The sequence below is a fragment of the Capsella rubella genome, unplaced genomic scaffold (genome assembly GCF_000375325.1).
Source record: "Capsella rubella cultivar Monte Gargano unplaced genomic scaffold, Caprub1_0 scaffold_3, whole genome shotgun sequence".
In the NCBI taxonomy this organism is placed as follows: domain Eukaryota; kingdom Viridiplantae; phylum Streptophyta; class Magnoliopsida; order Brassicales; family Brassicaceae; genus Capsella; species Capsella rubella.
This window is the reverse complement of record NW_006238921.1, coordinates 2,869,532-2,888,758: the sequence shown is the minus strand read 5'-3', so window position 1 is coordinate 2,888,758 and position 19,227 is coordinate 2,869,532. Positions and strand designations below refer to the sequence as shown.

Below are 19,227 nucleotides of genomic sequence, written 5' to 3'. Positions count from 1 at the left end.
TGACCTACTTATTAGTGAACAAACAAGTAGCTATAGTAGTAATTTCAGTAAGCCTTAGGGACTTATTAGTAGATGGATTTAAAATAATGTTTACAAGTAAATCTATTGCTGTACTTGTACTTAATTAATATATTGTGCTAGTTTTTGGTCGGCATTTTAATTATATAATTAAACACGGAGAATAGGACCTTCCACTTGTAAATGGGCTCTTTACCATGTCATGTATGATTTTCAATAACTTGTTTCTTTCTTGGTTTTTCCAAAGTCAGAGAACCGTCTGATACACTCGGCCGGTAATACATTTTCTAAATATATATATATACGAATGTATACGTATGACTAAACAACTAAAACCTTCAAAAAAATAAAAGAACAAGCTCTAATTAATTACAACTAAAACTCCTAGTCTTTTTTTTTTGTCGACTCTAAAACTCCTAGTCTTCATAATTGGATTAGACAAAAAGGTTGGTAGTGTATATAAGTAATACATGCATGTGCATGTGCACGTGCGAAGTAAGCATTCTATGTATATATATACTAATACGTTCAGTATGGATATACATCTTGTGTGTGTGATAATATGATAATGATGTTAAATTTAAAAGGAAGAAAAAAATTAACCTCTTGATGATGAAGTCAGATATCGTGTCTCCGTGTGTGTACGTATTGTAAGTGAGGAAGAGGTAATCCGCATCCCGAGGACTAAAAGCTACACTAACACGCGGGCGTAAGCATATTTCTTTGGATTAGTTTAAGCTTTAAACCTCAGGATGCAGATTACCCGATCCTCACCAATACTTATCATCTTCACCTCACGATGCAAGTTCTGGCTTGATCATGGTTTAATGTGTCGTTCTTAATTTCTTCTTCTTGTCTGTATAATTTGGTGAGAAGTCACTAAGGAAATGTGAGAATTTATAATCCCTCGTGAGGCTAAATAGTAATGAGAAGATATGCTTATTCGAAAGGTTTAATGCTATGAGAACATATGCTCTAATGGAAAACAAAATCTTGTTGTTCATGTTTTATTTGTGCATCCGTATGTCTTCTTGGCTATTTTTTCATATATGATATTATGTATCATATTTTGTTCTAGATAATTCCTTAGAGCTATATATATGCGATCTAGATTTTGTACTCTTTAACTTTATTATGGTGTTCTTTAAGAAACAGTTTATATATACATCTATGATCGGAACTCAAATTTATCTTGAGGAGCATGCACTTACAAAGTGATTATGCGTGCGGTGTCCAAATTTGGATACGGAACATAATCTTCATTTTCCTCCTCATATATAACTTTCCAAGAAATCTAAGCAATAATGCTCAAGAAAGAGTTACATGGACATGAATCCATACTAGTATATAGACTTGCAACTATTTTGTACACCTCTATTGTAATTACAAATCGTTTGTTTATGTCAGACGACCAATCTAACAAAACCACAAAATTATATTACAACCACATCAGTCGCAGAGTGTTTTCTGCGTAAGCACTAGGCATATAATAGAGCCTGAAAAGTAAAAGCAGTGAGTGTGAGACATCAAATCATAAGAAGAAAAAGGATTATTTGTTCTCTATGAGCCAATAATGGGAACTTAGGATTATGCTTTTTTAACAGACAAATGATATTCGACTTCTTTTGACTGCCTTTTCTTGCTTATTCTTATTGTGTTCTTGTATGCCAATGAGATCTTCCTTCGGATCATTATTTATTCCCTTCACAATTATTGATTTTTTTTTTATTTCGACGTTACTTCTTCGTATATATATAAAGGGTACGTAAATCATATACATGGGTTAATTAATTAAGTAATTATTTTTCTCATTTGAGATCAACATTAGTTAGCGAGAACAACGTTCTGCACATCTTTAATCACATCCATTATTTACTCTATTATGTAATTATTTTCCTTTATTTTTCGTAATATTTGTTTTTCTCTTACAAACTTTTAGATTTTGTCACATCTACTCGGGATTTTAAGAAAAATAGAATAAAGTTACCTGTCGCCTGTCGGCATCCAAATAAAAATAGTAGGCTAATCATAAGAAAGGGTTATCAGGATAAATTCTGTAACTAATGATCTTTGTCTGCAATTTCTCTTAGGACATGATGAGAAAGATTTGTCTTTGTCGAAATAAAGGAAAAGACAAAAGCTACTAATCAATTACAAAAGCAATATTTGCTTGTTTTGCTCTAATGGGCTCTTCAAAAGGCGACCGCTTTACATTTATGTGATTCTTAATATCTAAACCAAACCAAAACCACATGTCTAATCCGAATTTGGCTCAAGTTTGTCTTCCGAATTTTGATTTGATTAAAAACTATACCGTTGCATGCCTACGTGATGTGTGAAATTTATAATTTTGAAAATTTGTTATAACATTATATAGAAAAGAAGGACTCGGTCTTTCTAGACCACTTTCCAAGGGGAGGGGGGGAGGGGTGGGTTAATTACATCTATACATGAAAATAGCATTCTATGAAGCATTAATATATATATAATATATGAACATATTACATATAGTCCTTCACATACCACCAATACACAAACATTTCCTCTCAAGTCAAGACCCAAGTTGACAAAAAAAAAAAGTCAAGACCCAAGTAAAACTATATATGACTTGTCATAATTGGCATGGGTTAGTAGCAAAGTTTGTAAACTTCAATTATAGACTAAGGCTCATCAGTTCTAACTATCAATCCTACATATTCCCATCTATATGTATTTACATCCGATCCATACAACACATGTTATCACTTATCACTAGTATTAGGATTCGATGAACGTACCAGTTTTTTTTAAAACACCAAAACCACGGAAACTAAAATAAATACAAAACAAAAGAGAAAGCTAGTTCCCGACCACCTTCGTCTTTGCCTAGAGACAAAGAAGTTTCACTTCCTTGTTTAATCAGAACACATCGCAGACAAACTTTACATATAAACACACCATAGATCTCGCTGTCTTTGATTTACTAATATAACAAAATTTACTATTTTTTTAATCTAATTAATAGCTAGAGATCTAGGCATCTAGCTTATATGTTTTTTTATATCAAATTTATTTAGTCTCCTAAATAATCCCTTATCTTCTTCGTTTCAATATCTAAAAAAACATATGTACCTTCAATTTAGCAGAAGACTTTTTTTTTTGCATGAATTGTTAATTTCAATTCTTTTATATTTTTTAATGTAGTTCACGTGTACACCCGTATGATTCCTCCGGCCAACCCGACAGCTCCATCGAAGAAAACATAAATTATAAATTTTTTAATTGAAAAACTTACAAAACAATGTATTTTCTCATTGAAATTCAAAGTGTATGTGTGTATCTCTTACCCGATTTACCCGGAAACCAAACACTCGGAAATTTCCATATGACACCACACGATCTGTCTAGCCTCCCGAGCAACAAAAGAAAATTAGAAAAATTGTGAGATATTAACATTACATTGACCTATAAATAACTCTCCAATATCACAATACACAATCATCTCCAAGAGTTAATCCAAGTAAAGAAAAACAAAAAAAATCGGAGACATTCCTAAACAGAAACCCTACAATGGTTTCGAAGCTTATAGTTGTATGCTGCTTACTAACGTATACTTTGGTCATGGCGGCAGCATTATCAGAAGCTGAGCCTCCGGCAACAAGGAAGATCGGCAGGCACAACTGGTCAGGAGAAGCACCGGAGGTTTCACATTTGGATGAGACTGTACGGCACGAACACCACCATTCCACGGTGGACAAATCGGTCGCCGGCGGTGGAGTTATACTCGGGGGTTTAGCGACTACGTTTCTTGTGGCGGTGTTTTGTTATATAAGGGCTACGAGGAAACCGAAGCCCATTTACGATGAGAAGGAGACTGAGACACCTAAAGTTTTAGTTTAGTTTCTCTTTTTGTTAATGTTTATGTACATTTTTTTTTTCCGTTAATTTACCTTTTTAATGTAAATTTGTCTTTTTCTTCGTAAGTAGTGATATAAACTGAGATTTCATTCTCATCATATTTGTCTTTATCTATTATTTTTATTTTTTTTACAAGCTAAAATTTATCACTGAATTGCTAATACTAACTAAACAAAATAATTCATGTGATAACCAGTTAACATTTTTTGAAAGAAACAAAACAAAACAAAACAAAAGATCATCTCGAACCTTGATTTTTAGTAAAAGAAAAAATCTAAACTCTCAGTATCTACTTCAAAATAATTGTTGTCCAACTACAGTAGTTATATTTGTTGAGAAAACTAAAATTATCAATGGAAGCACGATCATACAAAAAATTAAATCGAAGCTCATATAACATGGAAAGAAACACAATGTTATTTAACTAAACAATTAAACAGAGGCCAACTTCGGTTATAATTAATAGCCCAATAGGACTTCGGGTTTAATATCAGCCTAATCAAATTGCGTAATGCGTATCCTCTAAGATTAGTTTAAGGCTTTGAGGCTTCACATGGATTTTCTAAGCTAAACATGTTATACGATTCAATATTGCTTTTGGGCGTAGAGATAATGGCCCGTTTACCACACTTGTTAACGTAATTGCTTACGTAATCAGTCAATCTCCGAGAAACAAACGAATCAGAAATTAAAGTATTATTATGATCCAAAACAAAACTTGGCATGGAAGTATTTGAATCCGTCAACGGTATCAATGATGTTATCTTGTCAAGGTTACACAGCATATACAATACACGCTCAACCACTACCCTCCATTAAAATCAAGAACTTGACCAACTATATAATATATATTTTACTATTATATTTTCTCATGAACCAACTTTTCTTAATACATTATACATGCGTTTAACCAAGTCCAAAGTGACTATATATAACTGCTCGCCAGCATTGCTCAAGAAAACACATACACACAGACACAGAGAACAGAAAACCAAACAGGTTTAACCGGAAAGATGAATCAAGAAGAGCAAGTACAGGTTTTGGGGTTATGGGGAAGTCCTTTTAGCAAAAGAGTAGAGATGGTCCTTCAACTTAAGGGCATACCTTATGAGTACATTGAAGAAGATGTTTATGGTAATAAAAGCCCTATGCTTCTCAAGTACAACCCTATCCATAAGAAAGTCCCTGTCCTCGTCCACAATGGCAGATCGATAGCTGAATCTCTGGTGATCGTCGAATACATCGAAGATACGTGGAAGACAGGTCCCACGATATTGCCTCAAGATCCTTATGAGCGTGCCATGGCCCGTTTTTGGGCTAAGTATGTGGATGAAAAGGTACACATATATATATATGTTATATGTTGATCTTAATACTACATATTATGTTATATACAGAGGTGTGAGATTTTTATATATACAATGAAACTTGAATTGAATAGCAAAGTATTCACGTAAATATCAAGAATCAAGATACATATGTGTCTTAATTAATGAGAATTGTGTACAAGATTAAATTATATAACTGGTATTGATGGTTTCTTTGTGGTTCAAGGTAATGGTAGCAATGGGGAAGGCTTTTTGGGGACCTGAGAGCGAAAGAGAAAAAGAAAGGAAAGAGGCTTATGAGGGTTTGATAAGTCTAGAAAAAGAGATCGGAGACAAACGTTTTTTCGGAGGAGAGACAATTGGAATAGTCGATATAGCGGCTGACTTCATAGGGTATTGGCTAGGGATCGTCCAAGAAGTTTCAGGAGTCACGATCATGACCGCAGAGGAGTTTCCAAACCTTAAACGTTGGTCGGAAGATTTCGTAGGCAATAATATCATTAAGGAAGTCTTGCCGCCTAAGCAGAAGCTCGCCGCTCTTTTCAAGACCCCGTTTAGAAGTGCTGCTACATCTGGTTAATAAGAGAGCCTCTTTCTTAGTATATTTGTTTTCTATAATTAATGATTATCTTCTTAATAATGAAAACATACTTACGCCTGAGTTCGAGTTATTCACTCCATAACTAAGTCCGTTTTACTTGGGCTACTTTAAATAATGGGCTTCAGTCCATGTAATTGATTTGTTGTAGTAGGCTTGCTAATTTAAGAGTGTTACATTTAAATTGGAGTGTTCCAAACGTAGTGGCTAAACCGTAAGATTAATTCCCCACGTTCAGATTTCCATTTTTTAAAAGGTCCAATTACGTCTAAACGAAGCTGACTCAAAAGTGGTGAAAAAAAACAAATCAAGACGTTGAATATCGAATGGTTGATGATAATATATTTACTATTGGCGATTATATCGGATCTGTGACTACTGACGACCTAACAATTTTAGTCTTACTAGTAAAAGATTAATAAGAGTTATGGCTACTTGCCAGTTCGCAGTGCCAGACTCAATCATACTAAATAAACTTAATCCTTATATTTATTATACATATGTAGTGGACATTTAATGATAGAAGGAGCCATTAATGTAACGCATTAACCATCATCTTGCCTATTAATACTCGGAAAATTGGATCTATACTATGCACCAATTGCAAGTTTAGATAAGCATCAACACTCAAAAGATATTTGAGGTTCATAGTAGAAGAATATAAACATTTAAATAGAGATGATATTTTAAATTAATCTCGTCATCTATTATTATGTTATATATCAATAACTTTAACGCAAACAATCCAATTTTTTCATTACCAATATAGGACGCACGATTGGGACTAGCTAACTCATATTGTCCTTTCCTAATAGATTACAAATTATAAACTGAATTACTTATTAAATTTGCCTCTACAGTATTTACTTCTCTAATCCTAATTAACGATGACGGATTCTCATTTCTCCTCTTCAAACTCCGTTTATTCTTCTTCTTTTCTTTTACAAATAGGTCTTTTTATATATTATTATCCAATGTAAAAATTATCGATCCAAACTAGAAAAGTTTATCGAAAATCCACCATCCTTCATTCATTTTATATCAACCAAAACTATTATATATTCAAATTATGTGTTACGTACTCTTATTATAACTTGCTTACGAATATAAAATTTAAGAATATGTATTTAGTATTCTTAAACATGGAGCAATTAGACAATTATTGATAATCATATTTTACCACGTGGAAACTTCAATATTACTGTTTAATTGTTGTTTTTTTTTTCTTTATATTATGGGGAAATTATAGATTGAAGCCGAACTATTGTTGCATTTAAAATAATTGCTCGTTAAACACGAGATATATTATTAAATGTTTTAAATTTGAAAACAAATAAAACGACGGTCTTTTGCCAAAATAAAAGAGGACACAAAAAAACTACTATTTTATGTATAGTGTGAGTTAAAAGAATAAAAAATCGGCCTCATTCTATGCAGGTGCAACCATACTCCATGTGAGCTAATAATACTAAACGATCTCAAGGGCAAGTACTCTATATTATACCATATAGTTATTGTAATGTATGGAAGCTTCATTTTTTTCGAGCAACACAACGACTTTTTATCGAAAAGTCACTTTTTATTATTTTAATATGTACTCGTTGGACACGCGGAATATTTATATGTTGTAAATTAATTTTGAGAAAAAAGGAAAACTAATAATGCAACGATATAGATCATGCAATGAATCATCCTATTAAAAATAGATACAGTATAATAGTAGTTTAGACAAATATATAAAATAATATAACATATTGTGTTATAATTAACGTCAATAACCATGTACGTAGTAATCAATATTGGAATCGAAAACACGATCTTGATCTATCAAAATAGAATATTAAAATGATAAACGATGCCTGGTTGGCATATTAAAAAAACACACACGAAATTTTAATAAGTGAATTGGAAAATCGCTATATAAAGAAAGCCTTTGAGATGTAAAAGAACCATATCAGTAGTACTACTAAACTTCCTCTGCTCATAAACAAGAAAAATACAGAAAATGGCTTTGCAAAAGTTTCCTCTCTTGGGGCTGCTTTTGCTCATAGTTATCGTCGGGTCTCCTGCAAATGCCGACGGTCCTGTCTGTCCGCCATCGAGCAAACTAAGCCGAGGAAGTTTCCCTCAAGGTTTTCTATTTGGCACGGCTACTGCGGCTTATCAGGTTCAGTTTAAAAGTCATTCATATATACCAGATCAGTAGCATATATATATATATATGTGTTTTATATATCATTTGCTAAACCCGTCAGCTATTTTTGTTTATTGTCATTAGGTTGAAGGTGCAATTAACGAAACTTGTCGTGGACCTGCCTTATGGGATATCTACTGTAGGAGATATCCAGGTACATCTACTTTTTTTCTTACTAGCTAACTCTCAAGTACTCTTAGCTAAACTTTAGAATATTTTTGATTTAACAAAATTTAAATTGCAGCAAGATGTAATAACGATAACGGCGATGTAGCAGTTGACTTCTTCCATCGTTATAAGGTACATATATATTAATATGAAACATTATTTATCACTTATATAATATACTGATTAATTAGTCCATTTTAATTATACTAGATGCATGTTGAAATATTAATTGTCTCCTCTGCAAAAAAATGTTTGTAGGAAGATATTCAGCTCATGAAGAGTCTCAACACAGACGCCTTCAGAATGTCCATCGCATGGTCAAGAATATTTCCTCGTGAGTATACATATCAAAATTAATTTGGTGTGTTTAAAGTGTATATGAATGTTGAAATACTAATGAAACAAAACAATGCTTTTTTTTTTAATTAATCAGATGGGAGAAAGGAGAAGGGAGTGAGCCAAGCTGGTGTGCAATTCTACCATGACCTCATCGACGAGCTCATCAAAAATGGTTATACATATTTTTAAAGAATATATATGTTACATATATAAATTAATTAACAAATTAAAAAAACTCTATACCTACCACACTCTTATCTTCCTCTAAAAAAATATATTTATATTTGATAATGTGATTAGGTATCGTTCCATTCGTGACTGTTTTCCACTGGGACACTCCACAAGATCTAGAAGACGAATATGGCGGCTTTTTGAGCCAAAACATTGTGTACGTTTTCGTAACAAGAACTAATTAAAGCTTAACTTATGAGACAGTACTCTCCACGTGATTTTTATATTTTTTAGTTTTATTTTTGGGGAAAATACAGGAAAGATTTCAGGGAATACGCAGAGTTCGTTTTCCAAGAATACGGTGGGAAAGTGAAGCATTGGATCACATTCAACGAGCCATGGGTCTTCTCTCACGCCGGGTATGACGTAGGAAAGAAGGCACCAGGACGTTGTTCTCCTTACGTCAATCCTTTATGCCAAGACGGACGATCAGGTTTTGAGGCTTATCAAGTCAGTCACAACCTCTTACTCTCTCACGCTGAAGCCGTTGAAGTTTTACGAAAGTGTGAAAAGGTACCTACACATATATATATCATTATAATTCATTTATCGTCATTTTTTCAGATCTTAATTCTCATATTTAATTATGTTTTATGGCTATATAGTGTAAAGGATCTAAGGTAGGAATCGCCCATAGTCCGGCTTGGTTCGAGCCACATGACTTTGAAGATGCACAAGACGGTGCGTCTATCGACCGTGCACTTGACTTTATGCTCGGATGGCATTTGGACACAACTACCTTCGGAGATTATCCACAGATTATGAAAGACATTGTTGGCCATAGGTTGCCTAAATTTACCACTGAGCAGAAGAAAAAATTGAAGGATTCTACCGATTTCGTTGGACTCAACTACTATACTTCAGCTTTTTCAAACCATTTGGAGAAGCCTGATTACACCAAACCAAGATGGTTGCAAGATTCTCTTGTTCAATGGGAAAGTAAGTTTTTGTTTTTTCCCTTACTAATTATGCCAAAAAGTCACAGCAGCAGGTTGGAACGTATATATAGAGAACCTTATAATTATTACTAATTAAAATATATTATCTTCATCTGTGCAGCCAAGAATGTACAAAACTACACCATTGGTAGCAGGGTATGCGTTTGATTAAGACTGATCCCACTTTGAAATTGTTTCACCAACTAAATATTATATCATATTGTCGTCTAATTAAAATAACATTGTCACCATTGTACTATTTCAGCCTTTCACCGCTGCACTAAACGTTTACTCTAGAGGATTTAGAAGTCTTTTGAAGTACATCAAAGATAAATACGCAAACCCGGAAATTATGATCATGGAAAATGGTAACTACATATTCTACTTTTACTTTTAACTCTGATCTATCATGTGCTGATTATATCTTAGGATAAATATCAAATATACATGTTGTTTTTCTTAGGATATGGAGAAGAACTTGGGGCCACAGACTCGGTTGCAGTTGGTACTGCTGATCACAATAGAAAATATTATCTTCAGAGGCATCTTTTGAGTATGCAAGAGGCTATTTGGTAAGTCGTATTTCTTTTTAAAGTATATCATAGACTAACAATTGTACATATGGAAGAATCTGATGAAGCATTTGTGTAACATATGCAGCATCGACAAGGTGAACGTCACCGGATACTTTGTATGGTCGTTGTTGGATAACTTCGAGTGGCAAGATGGTTACAAAAACAGATTCGGACTCTACTACATTGATTTCAAAAATAACCTCACGCGTCATGAGAAAGAATCGGGCAAGTATTACAGAGAATTTCTCAGTCAAGGAGTTCGTCCCTCTGCGATCAAGAAGGATGAGCTTTGAGCTGTATTTTGAGGATTTGATTCATGCTTCAATATTTCTATCTATGTTTGAGTATGTGATCGACCAATATTCATGAGGTCTTGGTCAGAATAAAAGTGTTCCTTCTTCGTTTTATTTATTTCTCGATCTTTAGCTGATTTGACAAAACCAAAAAGCCTTTGGTTATAATAAAATGACCCTTTTTAGAAGTTGCTATGTGAAGTTAATACATTCACCTTCAAAACATACGAAACAACTGCATTGCATGTATTATCTAAAGCAAACAAAACATTCGTAATTTACAACAGGAGTATTTTGAACGAAGTACAAGCTAAAACTCATTGATCCGATAAAAGAACAGATCGGAATATCTACACATTCATCGCCAAAATGATCAGTTTTCGTTATAGAGCCCTTCACCAGCCCTAAAACAACCACCAAGATATCCCAGTGCAATCCCAGTAACGCATTTTGAAGTTGTGTAACGTTGCTTTGGTTTATCGATCAAATATCAACAGGAGAAGCATGGTGAATGCAAATAAACCATTGTCCATCAATCCGTTCAAACACATTCGACACAAACTGAGCTCCCCAACTACTACTCCCCTTTGTCTTCACAAACTCCATACACGTTACATAACCTATTTCGCCTCGGACATGAGCCTCAACATCTTTCAGCTCGATCTGTAACGGAAACTCATAGTTCATCCACACAAACTCCCAGCTTTCCATTATATAATCATACCCAGTTATGCCTTTGGCTCCTGGATGGACACAGCACGGGTTTCCAGTTTTTGACCACAGCGATTGCATCGCAGCTAAGTCCCCGTTTCTGAAAGATTGGTAGAACCTAGAATTAGCTGACAAAACAGAGGCTTTGTTATCTTCTTGAAGGTCTTTTAGTTTGTCCCGTATTTTAGCTGCTTCCACGTAGTTTTCTTCCTGGATCGCAATCTCGAGATCTTGCTTCAACGTGTTCTCATCCACTGATATGCTCTCAACATCTGCAGTTTGGTTATTGTCCTCACGTTTGACTCGACAAGGCCTAAGACGAGAGCCTGCTTCAAATGTCAAAAGTAACATTAAAGAAAACCAAGACTAACGAAACGGGCCTCATCTAAAACTAGTTCTTCTACTAATTAAGATGCTCGAACTAAAATCACTAAGACCACAGAGACTGTAAGAGTAAAACGCACACGGTTCATTGTTCTGCAGCTTGAGATGACCCAACCCAAATGTATTGCTGGCAGAAACCATGTTGCAATAAATGGGTTTAGATTTAGGCAAGTGAAGCAGCCTCGTCGAACCACCAAACAGAGATGTGACATCTACTGTGCTTGAAACCTATCAGGGAGCAAAAGATTTAAGGCCAGATTAGAACAGCAATAGATTCATCAAATTTGCTGGGTAACAACAAAAAGTTTCGATCTTGAAGAAGACGCTGCCTCTCAGAGTTGCTTTCTAATTGTAAACAAGCTATAAATATTGACCGCATCGATCGAATTTCATCTAGGGCTTAATCTTAGTACAAGACCTAATCTGTAATAATCCTCACACAATACAAGATTAGAATTCTCGCCATGAACAACAAACCATCCAATCTCAATGGGTTCTTCTTGGATTACATATGATAAATATAGATTGGAGTTTCAGATATCAAAGGGAAAATCATAGGTAAATGTCTTTAAAGAAGAGAGATAATAGCTTACTTTGCATAAAAATCCAGTCCCATGAAGCGCCATGGTTAACAAGGTATCGAAAAATTCAAAGAGCTTTCCCGGAAAATATTGGCGATCAGTGGTTTCGAGTTGTTTGATGAAATCAATCAATCAACGAAAAAGATAGCTCAAACTCAAAGAGACTGTTCATCCAGACTCCAAGATCAAATTAATGGGCCTAGCATTAAGGCCCATATTTCAATTTAAATGGTCCGTTAGGCGTAATCTAACTTATATTTTAGGCCTATACATTTTATTTTTAATAAGAAGATATGGATTTAAAATATTTAATTAGTCACCTAAACGAGCGTCCCATTACACCACACTCGAGTTTCTAGAGTGTTTTTATTTGCCAGTAATGATGATCAAATTTACGAAAACGATTTGATTACGATAGATTACTTGCACTTTTTTATAAAAAATTGTGGATGAATTGTGAAAAAAATAAAGATAAGTGTGGTATATTGCCAAAAATCTTTTAATGAGAAAATTTTATGGTTAAATGTAAAACTCAAAAACTGAAATGTACTTTGAAGATGAAGCCTTGAACATAGAGATTTCGAATTTAGCCTAAAACAAAGACGAAATTCAGCAAATTTCTATAATTTTTTTTGTTTGTAATGTTATGTGCTCACAATTTAAGAACGAGGAATTTAAATGGAACAAGCAAACAAATTAAATAATATAATTCTACGTTGATTTTTTCAGAAAAAAAATATTATAGATTATATTGTTCATCAACTATTTAATTATGATATATAAAAATATTCGATTTGTTTCTTTAAAAATAGATATTAATTTCTTTCCGGGAGGCGGGAGTTTAATAACCAAAGCACTTGAAAGTTTTCCTCCACCGGAGAAACTGTTATCGTCTACCTTCTCCATCGCCGGCGATGGGCTGCGTTTGTTTCCGACCTTGGCGTCGATCGCCATCTCCGTCGATTACTTCTACCGTCATCGACGAATTAGGTAAAAAATTCCGACGAAATCTCCAGACACTCCTCTTTTGCGATAAATTCTGATAGAAGACGATGGATCGAGAACTAACCTAATAGTTTGGCTGCAGATAAAAGCGAAGAAGATGAGGGAAGTACTTGTCCCAGTTTCCGGGAATTTAGCTTGGAACTGTTGAGAGTCGCTACTGACGGATTCTCCGCCGGCAACATCGTGTCGGAGCACAACGAGAAGGTTCCTAATATCGTCTACAAAGGGAGGCTCAACGACGGCACATTGATCGCCGTCAAGCGGTTTCAGAGACTTTCATGGCCTGATTCTTTCGAATTCATCGTTCGTCTTTTACCCATTTTCTTAACTTACTCATTCATTGTGATGGTTGGAATCAAAATTAGGTTTTTTTTGAGTCTGAATTAAATTTCTAGATTCTTCTTTGTTTGGTTTTGCTTAAGATTTGACTCGTGATTTTAAGCTTAGAGCCCTTTTTTTATTTTTGCCGATTGTTCATCGTCTTTGACTTTGATTGGTTATTATTACCGAAATACTTCTCTTTAATGTGACAATGTTCTTAATTCTGATCTGTTTCAGAGGCAAATTTCATATCCTTTTTTTTGTGTTTGTAAAGATTCAAATTAGGTTCTGAACTTGATCTGTTGCAGAGGCACATTTCTTAAATGTGGCAGTTTGTTTTTCAGGAGGAAGCACAAGCTGTGGGGAGGTGTAGGAGTGAGCATATGGCCAATTTGATAGGTTGTTGCTCAGAAGGTCACGAGAGGCTGCTCGTTGCTGAGTACATGCCTAATGGCACACTTGCAAAGCATCTCTTCCACTGTGAGACTCAACTTATTAAGTTTTGATTAACTCCCATGTGCCTTTGATATCTTTTGCCTTAACTATACCATTGAGTTTCATTATTGCCAATAAATTGTTTGACTGTGAAATTAATTCAGGGGAGAAACGACCAATGAAATGGGAGATGAGGCTGAGAGTTGCGTTACATACTGCAATAGCCTTGGAGTACTGTAATGATAGGGGAATAGACTTGTACCATGATCTTAACACCTACAGAATATTGTTTGATAAGGTTAAAAATTTCGGCAGTTTGATAACCATTATCATAAGTTTCATATAGAGAATAATCATTTTCATAAGTTTCTTACAAAGTATTTAACAGGTTGGGAATCCCAGGCTGTCTTGCTTCGGTCTAATGAAGTGTAGCCGAGAGGGGAAGAGTTATAGCACCAACTTGGCATTTGCTCCTCCTGAATATTTGCGTCTAGGTATGTGTTTTCTACTGAATTTTATGATTACATCCAACCACTCTTCTCAAGAAAAAGCACTAAACTATCATCTGAAACACTTGTAACTTTTAAACTTTGCTAGGTACTGTGATACCAGAGAGTGTCACTTTTAGCTTTGGGACCTTACTACTGGATCTTATGAGCGGCAAACATATTCCACCGAACCATGTAACTTTCTTCTCGCAAAGCACAATGTCTGTTGGTCCTCAAGGTGTCAAATGTCAATAGCTATAAATGATAGGTTCTTGTTAAGGAGACTGAAATTAGTTGCATCCTGAGGCATGATTTATATTTTATATAAATATATCTTGAGAACTTTCATTAGTTTTAGCTTATCTGGAAATGTCACTCCAGGCACTTGATCTGTTCCGTGGCAAAAACTATCTGGTGTTAATGGATTCAGCTCTGGATGATCAATTCTCTGATGAGGATAGAACAGAACTAATACATTTAGCTTCCCGCTGTTTGCGGCCTGAACCAGACGAGAGGCCAAGCATAAAATTTCTCTTGTCGGCTCTTTCAAGGCTTGAGAAACGAGCTGAGTCTTGGCCAAACGTCAAAGGAGAAAACATCCCTGTAAGTCATGACTCCACTAATTCTTCCAAGGTTTCGGGTTTTGCAATCTTTTCTTATGTAATCATGGAGTTTAATAATGACAGAGTCAATCATACACTAAACCTGAAACAAAGCAACCATTGCGCTTGACCCCTTTTGGAGAAGCATGCTGGAGAGTGGATCTAAGTGGCATACATGAACTACTCGAGAAAGTCGGGTATGGAGAGGATGATGTGGTGGTCACAAACGAGGTATATATGTTTGTGATAAACATAAAATCTCTTGATACAGCTCAATATCTCATTATGGGTCCAAAACAAAATTGCAGTTCTCATTTCAAATGTGGACGGGTCAAATGCAAGAGAATATGGATTACAAGAAGCATGGGGATGCCGCATTTCGTGCTAAGGATTTTGAAACCGCAATCGAATTCTACACAGAGGTATCATTTTGAATCATCAAGATCCTATCTTCCTTTACCAGCAAAGATACATTATTCCTAACAATATGAATTTCTTCTTATAAACAGTTCATGAGCGGAGCACCAGTGGTATCACCAACAGTATTAGCCAGACGGTGTCTATGTTACCTAATGAACGATATGTTCCGTGAGGCTCTAAGTGACGCTATGCAAGCTCAAGTCACATCACCAGAGTTTTCAATCGCTCTCTACTTACAAGTGGCTTGTCTCTTAAAGCTTGGGATGGAACCTGAAGCTAAAGAAGCTCTTAGACATGGCTCCTCTCTCGAAGCTTTTTAGAGTTACAGCAACAACAAGAACAAACAAACAAAAGAACTGTACAGCTTCTTTCTCTGCATACGTATAGATATACGTGTATTAGAAATGTGAATACACACATAGCACATATACATGTTTGCTTCTTTGACTTGGTTTGACAGAACCTTGCTGTACCATCAGATTTTTGTGTGCTAAAACCGAATTTTCTTGCTGTATTTCCTTGCTCTTAACTGGATTGTGGATTTTGTTTATTACACGTTCACACTAATTGGCAGTGTTATGAGATCATCATTGTGGGCTTGTTAAGACATGTTACAAACCATATCATTGTATATCGCAATCGCCATCATACAAGTCATAAGGAAGTTGAAAGACGCTATGGCCTCTACTCAATTTCAGAACTATAGAAACTATCTCTACTCAATTACATCACAACTTCGATTACAAGCAAGACTCAAGCTCTCCGAGATCAAGAGATAAAACAAATCAAATACCAAAAAAAAAAAGGGTCAGGAAATCCAAAAAAAAAAAAAAACTCAAGAGACTGGTTTTGTTCTGCTATTTGTTTATGTGGACAAGACATTGGTTATGTTCTTCCCCTGTTCAGAGACAAGATAGTGATCTCGATGACCCCTTGAGCCTTGTGGCCTTAACCGGACAGCTGCTTCTTCCATCGCCCTCACGCTGCTACTCTCTAAACCGCTTCTCAGCCAAGCAAGGCTGCTTATATCCGTTGTTATAGCAGCTAGTTCGTAACTTGGAAACGTTGGTGGGTCTAAGTAATCCACAAATTCTGGACCCAACAATGAGTCTTGCTGAATAATGCCAACGGGATTGTTTGTGCAACAACCACCTCCACATGTCTGAGGCACACACAGTTCGCTGTAAACTCCTTCAAGCACTCTTAACATTGCAGCGTCTTGTTTAGATGATTGGAACTGGTTTTGGTCTTGTATATGTGGGGAGGGGGATCCTTCCATGTGATTGTAGGCATTAAAAGAACTGATCTGAGCTACCGGACGGAAAAGCGTAGGAGGATCATTCACGTCTTGCTTAGAAATACCTTGATGGAAAAGCGTTGGAGGATCATTACCGTCTTGCTTAGAAATACCTTCTCCATTTGTTTTCTCAACGCATTGCTCTTCACAGATTTCCATGGACGTGGCCTCTTTGCCTTCTGGAGATACAACTGGAGTAGTTACCTGACCACCGCCCCCTGAGGATAAAGTTTCTTCTGACGAGGCTACTCCAAATCCAGGATTTTCCACGACTAAGCCTGCAGTTCCCATATTCTTTGCCTTTTCAAGATCCATAAATCGACGTCTTAGAGTGGAGTTCCAATGGTTCTTAATAGCGTTATCTGTTCTACCAGGAAGGATTTTTGCAATAGCAGCCCATTTGTTTCCATGGATGGCATGTGCTGTGATGATAGCCTGGTCTTCTACCTCTTCATAAACCAACAAACAAAAAGATACAAACAAGGGACTGATTAAATGATATAGAAACAAAGATTAAAGTTGATACGAAAAGATCATATTAACTCGAGAACAATTAACTAGTAATACCTACTCCCTTGGGAGCTAGTACCACGCAGCGCCAAATACAAACAAAAAATTTACAGCTAAACGAAGTAACAATGTCAAATAAACCGTAATTAGAACAGCTACTCCATCCTAACTTTGCCGTTCATTTGGGGTTCAAAGTAGAAGTTCACGACCCATTAAAAAAAAAAAATTACAAACCCTGAAGAAGCACATAATCTAAAGATGATTTCTTTTCTAATATTTCAATTTAGATTGAATCTCCCTACTGATTTCGCTGGGAAGATCACAATTCAATGCCATTTCACAATCATACAAGCAGCCACAGGGATGATCCAATAGTTAGTTTCACGACAGAATAAAACAGCAAAAATATGATGGAACCAAAGACAAGAACCCTAGATTCCTCAATTCAAGCTCAACACAGATCAATTAAACAAAATCAGAAAGATAAGAAGAAGATCAGAGGAACAATCCGATCGAAAAATAAAATCCCCAATTAAAATCAAAAACAGGGAAATGGATAAATACCAGTAAAGGAGTTGCGTATAACAGTTGGATCGAGCTGATTACACCAACGAAGACGACAAGACTTGCCTGAACGACCAGGAATACTCCGTGCGATCAGACTCCAATTCCTGGCTCCATGAGTATCAACGAGTTTACTCAACACAACATCTTCCTCTGGTGACCACGGCCCTTTTACTCGATCTTTTCCTCCTCTCCCACTCGTCCCTGCCGCACCATCGTCATCGCCATCTCCTCCGCCAATTCCCACCTCTGTCGTCGATTCTTCCACCTCCCTTAACCCCGTCGTCTCCGATCGTCTCGCAATCTCTCCCTCCATACGCTTCCCTTGTCTCTCTCACCTACCGGACTTAACTGTAAAGCGTTTGGGTCTCGTTGGGGTCGCGTGAGCACACGCTCTATCTCTCTCTCAGCTTAGATTCGTAGGGCTTGTGTTTCGGGGGATCTTTTTGTTCCTTTTAATTACCTTTTCACCCTTTTAATTGGCATTTACCACGTTACCCTCATTAGTAATCCTCTGACTTCTATTCTGGTCAAGCATCTACGAGGGAGATTTAGGTAAATTCATTAAAACGGAAGATCTATGGGAGGTTGATGACTTTCACTGGCTTATGGCGGGAAATTTTTCATTAGCGGTGGACTAAGTACTTTTTATTGGGCCTATTTAAGCCCATTATTCTCTAAATTAGGCCTCCCCGCGTAGCTCATTCGATGGTTTTCATTGTAGACTAATGGTTTGGAGATGGAATTTCCGGGAATATACATGGGTAATGCGTGTTTTGATTTTCCTTTCATATTTTGTGTTATACGATCTATAATTTATAAGTACTAGTTGTAATCTGGTGTGTTATCAGATGTAAATGATTCTCTCTATTGGATTTTCAAAAGGATTTGATTGACACTAGATGTTAATAAAATTTGCAAGTCTTTTCTACTTATATAAACAAATGCAAGATATGAAAGTAGACCTCATTGTTTTAAAAAATAATTTTAATTTATTATTTTAAAATGCAAATGTTTGATCTTAAATATATGAAAATTATATTGTAGAGAGGTCACCTCTAAATAGGTTTTTCTAGCAAAGTCAAGTCACAAAACAATAAACATTCGATTTGGCCAACTATATTTTGAAATTTCATAAGAAGGTATTCAAGATCAAGGCTAGGAGTTGATCGTGTTAACCAAGGCTTTGAAATTGTGTTAATATAACTTGAAAAGTCAATGGTAATCCATTCGCGTATCAAAACGATGAGATGGCGATCGAAAGCTAATAAAGAAAGAGCTTCAGACCAATGCTTGAACATACAAGAAACAGTCAGATTATTATTACACG

At 35.7% G+C, this 19,227-nt stretch overlaps 6 protein-coding genes across 6 annotated transcripts; 4 read left to right on the top strand and 2 right to left on the bottom strand.

The window, feature by feature from the left end:
- Positions 1-3,567: 3,567 nt before the first annotated feature.
- On the top strand, positions 3,568-3,927 carry LOC17891528. The gene has a single exon (XM_006299647.2). The coding sequence runs from the start codon at positions 3,568-3,570 to the stop codon at positions 3,895-3,897; it is 330 nt and encodes a 109-aa protein (XP_006299709.1). The 3' UTR covers positions 3,898-3,927.
- Positions 3,928-4,866: 939 nt separating this feature from the next.
- On the top strand, positions 4,867-6,025 carry LOC17893835 (glutathione S-transferase U8). The gene is made up of 2 exons (XM_006298348.2): positions 4,867-5,252; positions 5,470-6,025. Exons 1-2 carry the CDS (start codon positions 4,929-4,931, stop codon positions 5,821-5,823), a joined length of 678 nt encoding a protein of 225 aa, XP_006298410.2. The 5' UTR covers positions 4,867-4,928; the 3' UTR covers positions 5,824-6,025.
- A 1,768-nt stretch (positions 6,026-7,793) lies between these two features.
- On the top strand, positions 7,794-10,693 carry LOC17891711 (beta-glucosidase 23). The gene is made up of 12 exons (XM_023785585.1): positions 7,794-8,008; positions 8,120-8,189; positions 8,280-8,335; positions 8,462-8,537; positions 8,637-8,714; positions 8,843-8,930; positions 9,031-9,286; positions 9,379-9,712; positions 9,833-9,867; positions 9,977-10,079; positions 10,175-10,283; positions 10,372-10,693. Exons 1-12 carry the CDS (start codon positions 7,847-7,849, stop codon positions 10,577-10,579), a joined length of 1,575 nt encoding a protein of 524 aa, XP_023641353.1. The 5' UTR covers positions 7,794-7,846; the 3' UTR covers positions 10,580-10,693.
- Positions 10,694-10,795: 102 nt separating this feature from the next.
- On the bottom strand, positions 10,796-12,372 carry LOC17890906. The gene is made up of 3 exons (XM_006298365.2): positions 12,268-12,372; positions 11,755-11,902; positions 10,796-11,616 (listed from the first exon to the last, which is right to left on the bottom strand). Exons 1-3 carry the CDS (start codon positions 12,298-12,300, stop codon positions 11,063-11,065), a joined length of 735 nt encoding a protein of 244 aa, XP_006298427.1. The 5' UTR covers positions 12,301-12,372; the 3' UTR covers positions 10,796-11,062.
- Positions 12,373-13,112: 740 nt separating this feature from the next.
- Positions 13,113-16,093, top strand: LOC17892220 (probable serine/threonine-protein kinase At5g41260). Its single transcript, XM_006297486.2, has 10 exons — positions 13,113-13,245; positions 13,343-13,563; positions 13,926-14,061; positions 14,181-14,314; positions 14,405-14,510; positions 14,614-14,699; positions 14,886-15,107; positions 15,191-15,337; positions 15,415-15,528; positions 15,616-16,093. Exons 1-10 carry the CDS (start codon positions 13,170-13,172, stop codon positions 15,844-15,846), a joined length of 1,473 nt encoding a protein of 490 aa, XP_006297548.2. The 5' UTR covers positions 13,113-13,169; the 3' UTR covers positions 15,847-16,093.
- Positions 16,094-16,135: 42 nt separating this feature from the next.
- On the bottom strand, positions 16,136-18,299 carry LOC17893422 (transcription factor MYB1). Its single transcript, XM_006297782.2, has 2 exons — positions 17,898-18,299; positions 16,136-17,272 (listed from the first exon to the last, which is right to left on the bottom strand). The coding sequence occupies exons 1-2, from the start codon at positions 18,211-18,213 to the stop codon at positions 16,392-16,394; spliced, it is 1,197 nt and encodes a 398-aa protein (XP_006297844.1). The 5' UTR covers positions 18,214-18,299; the 3' UTR covers positions 16,136-16,391.
- Between the last annotated feature and the right edge of the window lie 928 nt (positions 18,300-19,227).

Excerpts from the sequence above, each read along its gene's own strand:
- LOC17891711 (XM_023785585.1), top strand. The coding sequence starts at position 7,847 with ATGGCTTTGCAAAAGTTTCCTCTCTTGGGGCTGCTTTTGCTCATAGTT. Across the intron at positions 8,009-8,119 it reads CGGCTACTGCGGCTTATCAG|GTTGAAGGTGCAATTAACGA; the intron begins GTTCAGTTTAAA and ends TATTGTCATTAG. Across the intron at positions 8,336-8,461 it reads ACTTCTTCCATCGTTATAAG|GAAGATATTCAGCTCATGAA; the intron begins GTACATATATAT and ends AAATGTTTGTAG.
- LOC17890906 (XM_006298365.2), bottom strand. The coding sequence starts at position 12,300 with ATGGCGCTTCATGGGACTGGATTTTTATGCAAA. Across the intron at positions 11,903-12,267 it reads GGACTGGATTTTTATGCAAA|GTTTCAAGCACAGTAGATGT; the intron begins GTAAGCTATTAT and ends GCTCCCTGATAG. Across the intron at positions 11,617-11,754 it reads GCTGCAGAACAATGAACCGT|GCTCTCGTCTTAGGCCTTGT; the intron begins GTGCGTTTTACT and ends CATTTGAAGCAG.
- LOC17893422 (XM_006297782.2), bottom strand. The coding sequence starts at position 18,213 with ATGGAGGGAGAGATTGCGAGACGATCGGAGACGACGGGGTTAAGGGAG. Across the intron at positions 17,273-17,897 it reads TATACGCAACTCCTTTACTG|AGGTAGAAGACCAGGCTATC; the intron begins GTATTTATCCAT and ends TGGTTTATGAAG.
- LOC17893835 (XM_006298348.2), top strand. The coding sequence starts at position 4,929 with ATGAATCAAGAAGAGCAAGTACAGGTTTTGGGGTTATGGGGAAGTCCT. Across the intron at positions 5,253-5,469 it reads CTAAGTATGTGGATGAAAAG|GTAATGGTAGCAATGGGGAA; the intron begins GTACACATATAT and ends TTGTGGTTCAAG.
- LOC17892220 (XM_006297486.2), top strand. The coding sequence starts at position 13,170 with ATGGGCTGCGTTTGTTTCCGACCTTGGCGTCGATCGCCATCTCCGTCG. Across the intron at positions 14,511-14,613 it reads TCCTGAATATTTGCGTCTAG|GTACTGTGATACCAGAGAGT; the intron begins GTATGTGTTTTC and ends AAACTTTGCTAG. Across the intron at positions 15,529-15,615 it reads CAATCGAATTCTACACAGAG|TTCATGAGCGGAGCACCAGT; the intron begins GTATCATTTTGA and ends TCTTATAAACAG.
- LOC17891528 (XM_006299647.2), top strand. The coding sequence starts at position 3,568 with ATGGTTTCGAAGCTTATAGTTGTATGCTGCTTACTAACGTATACTTTG.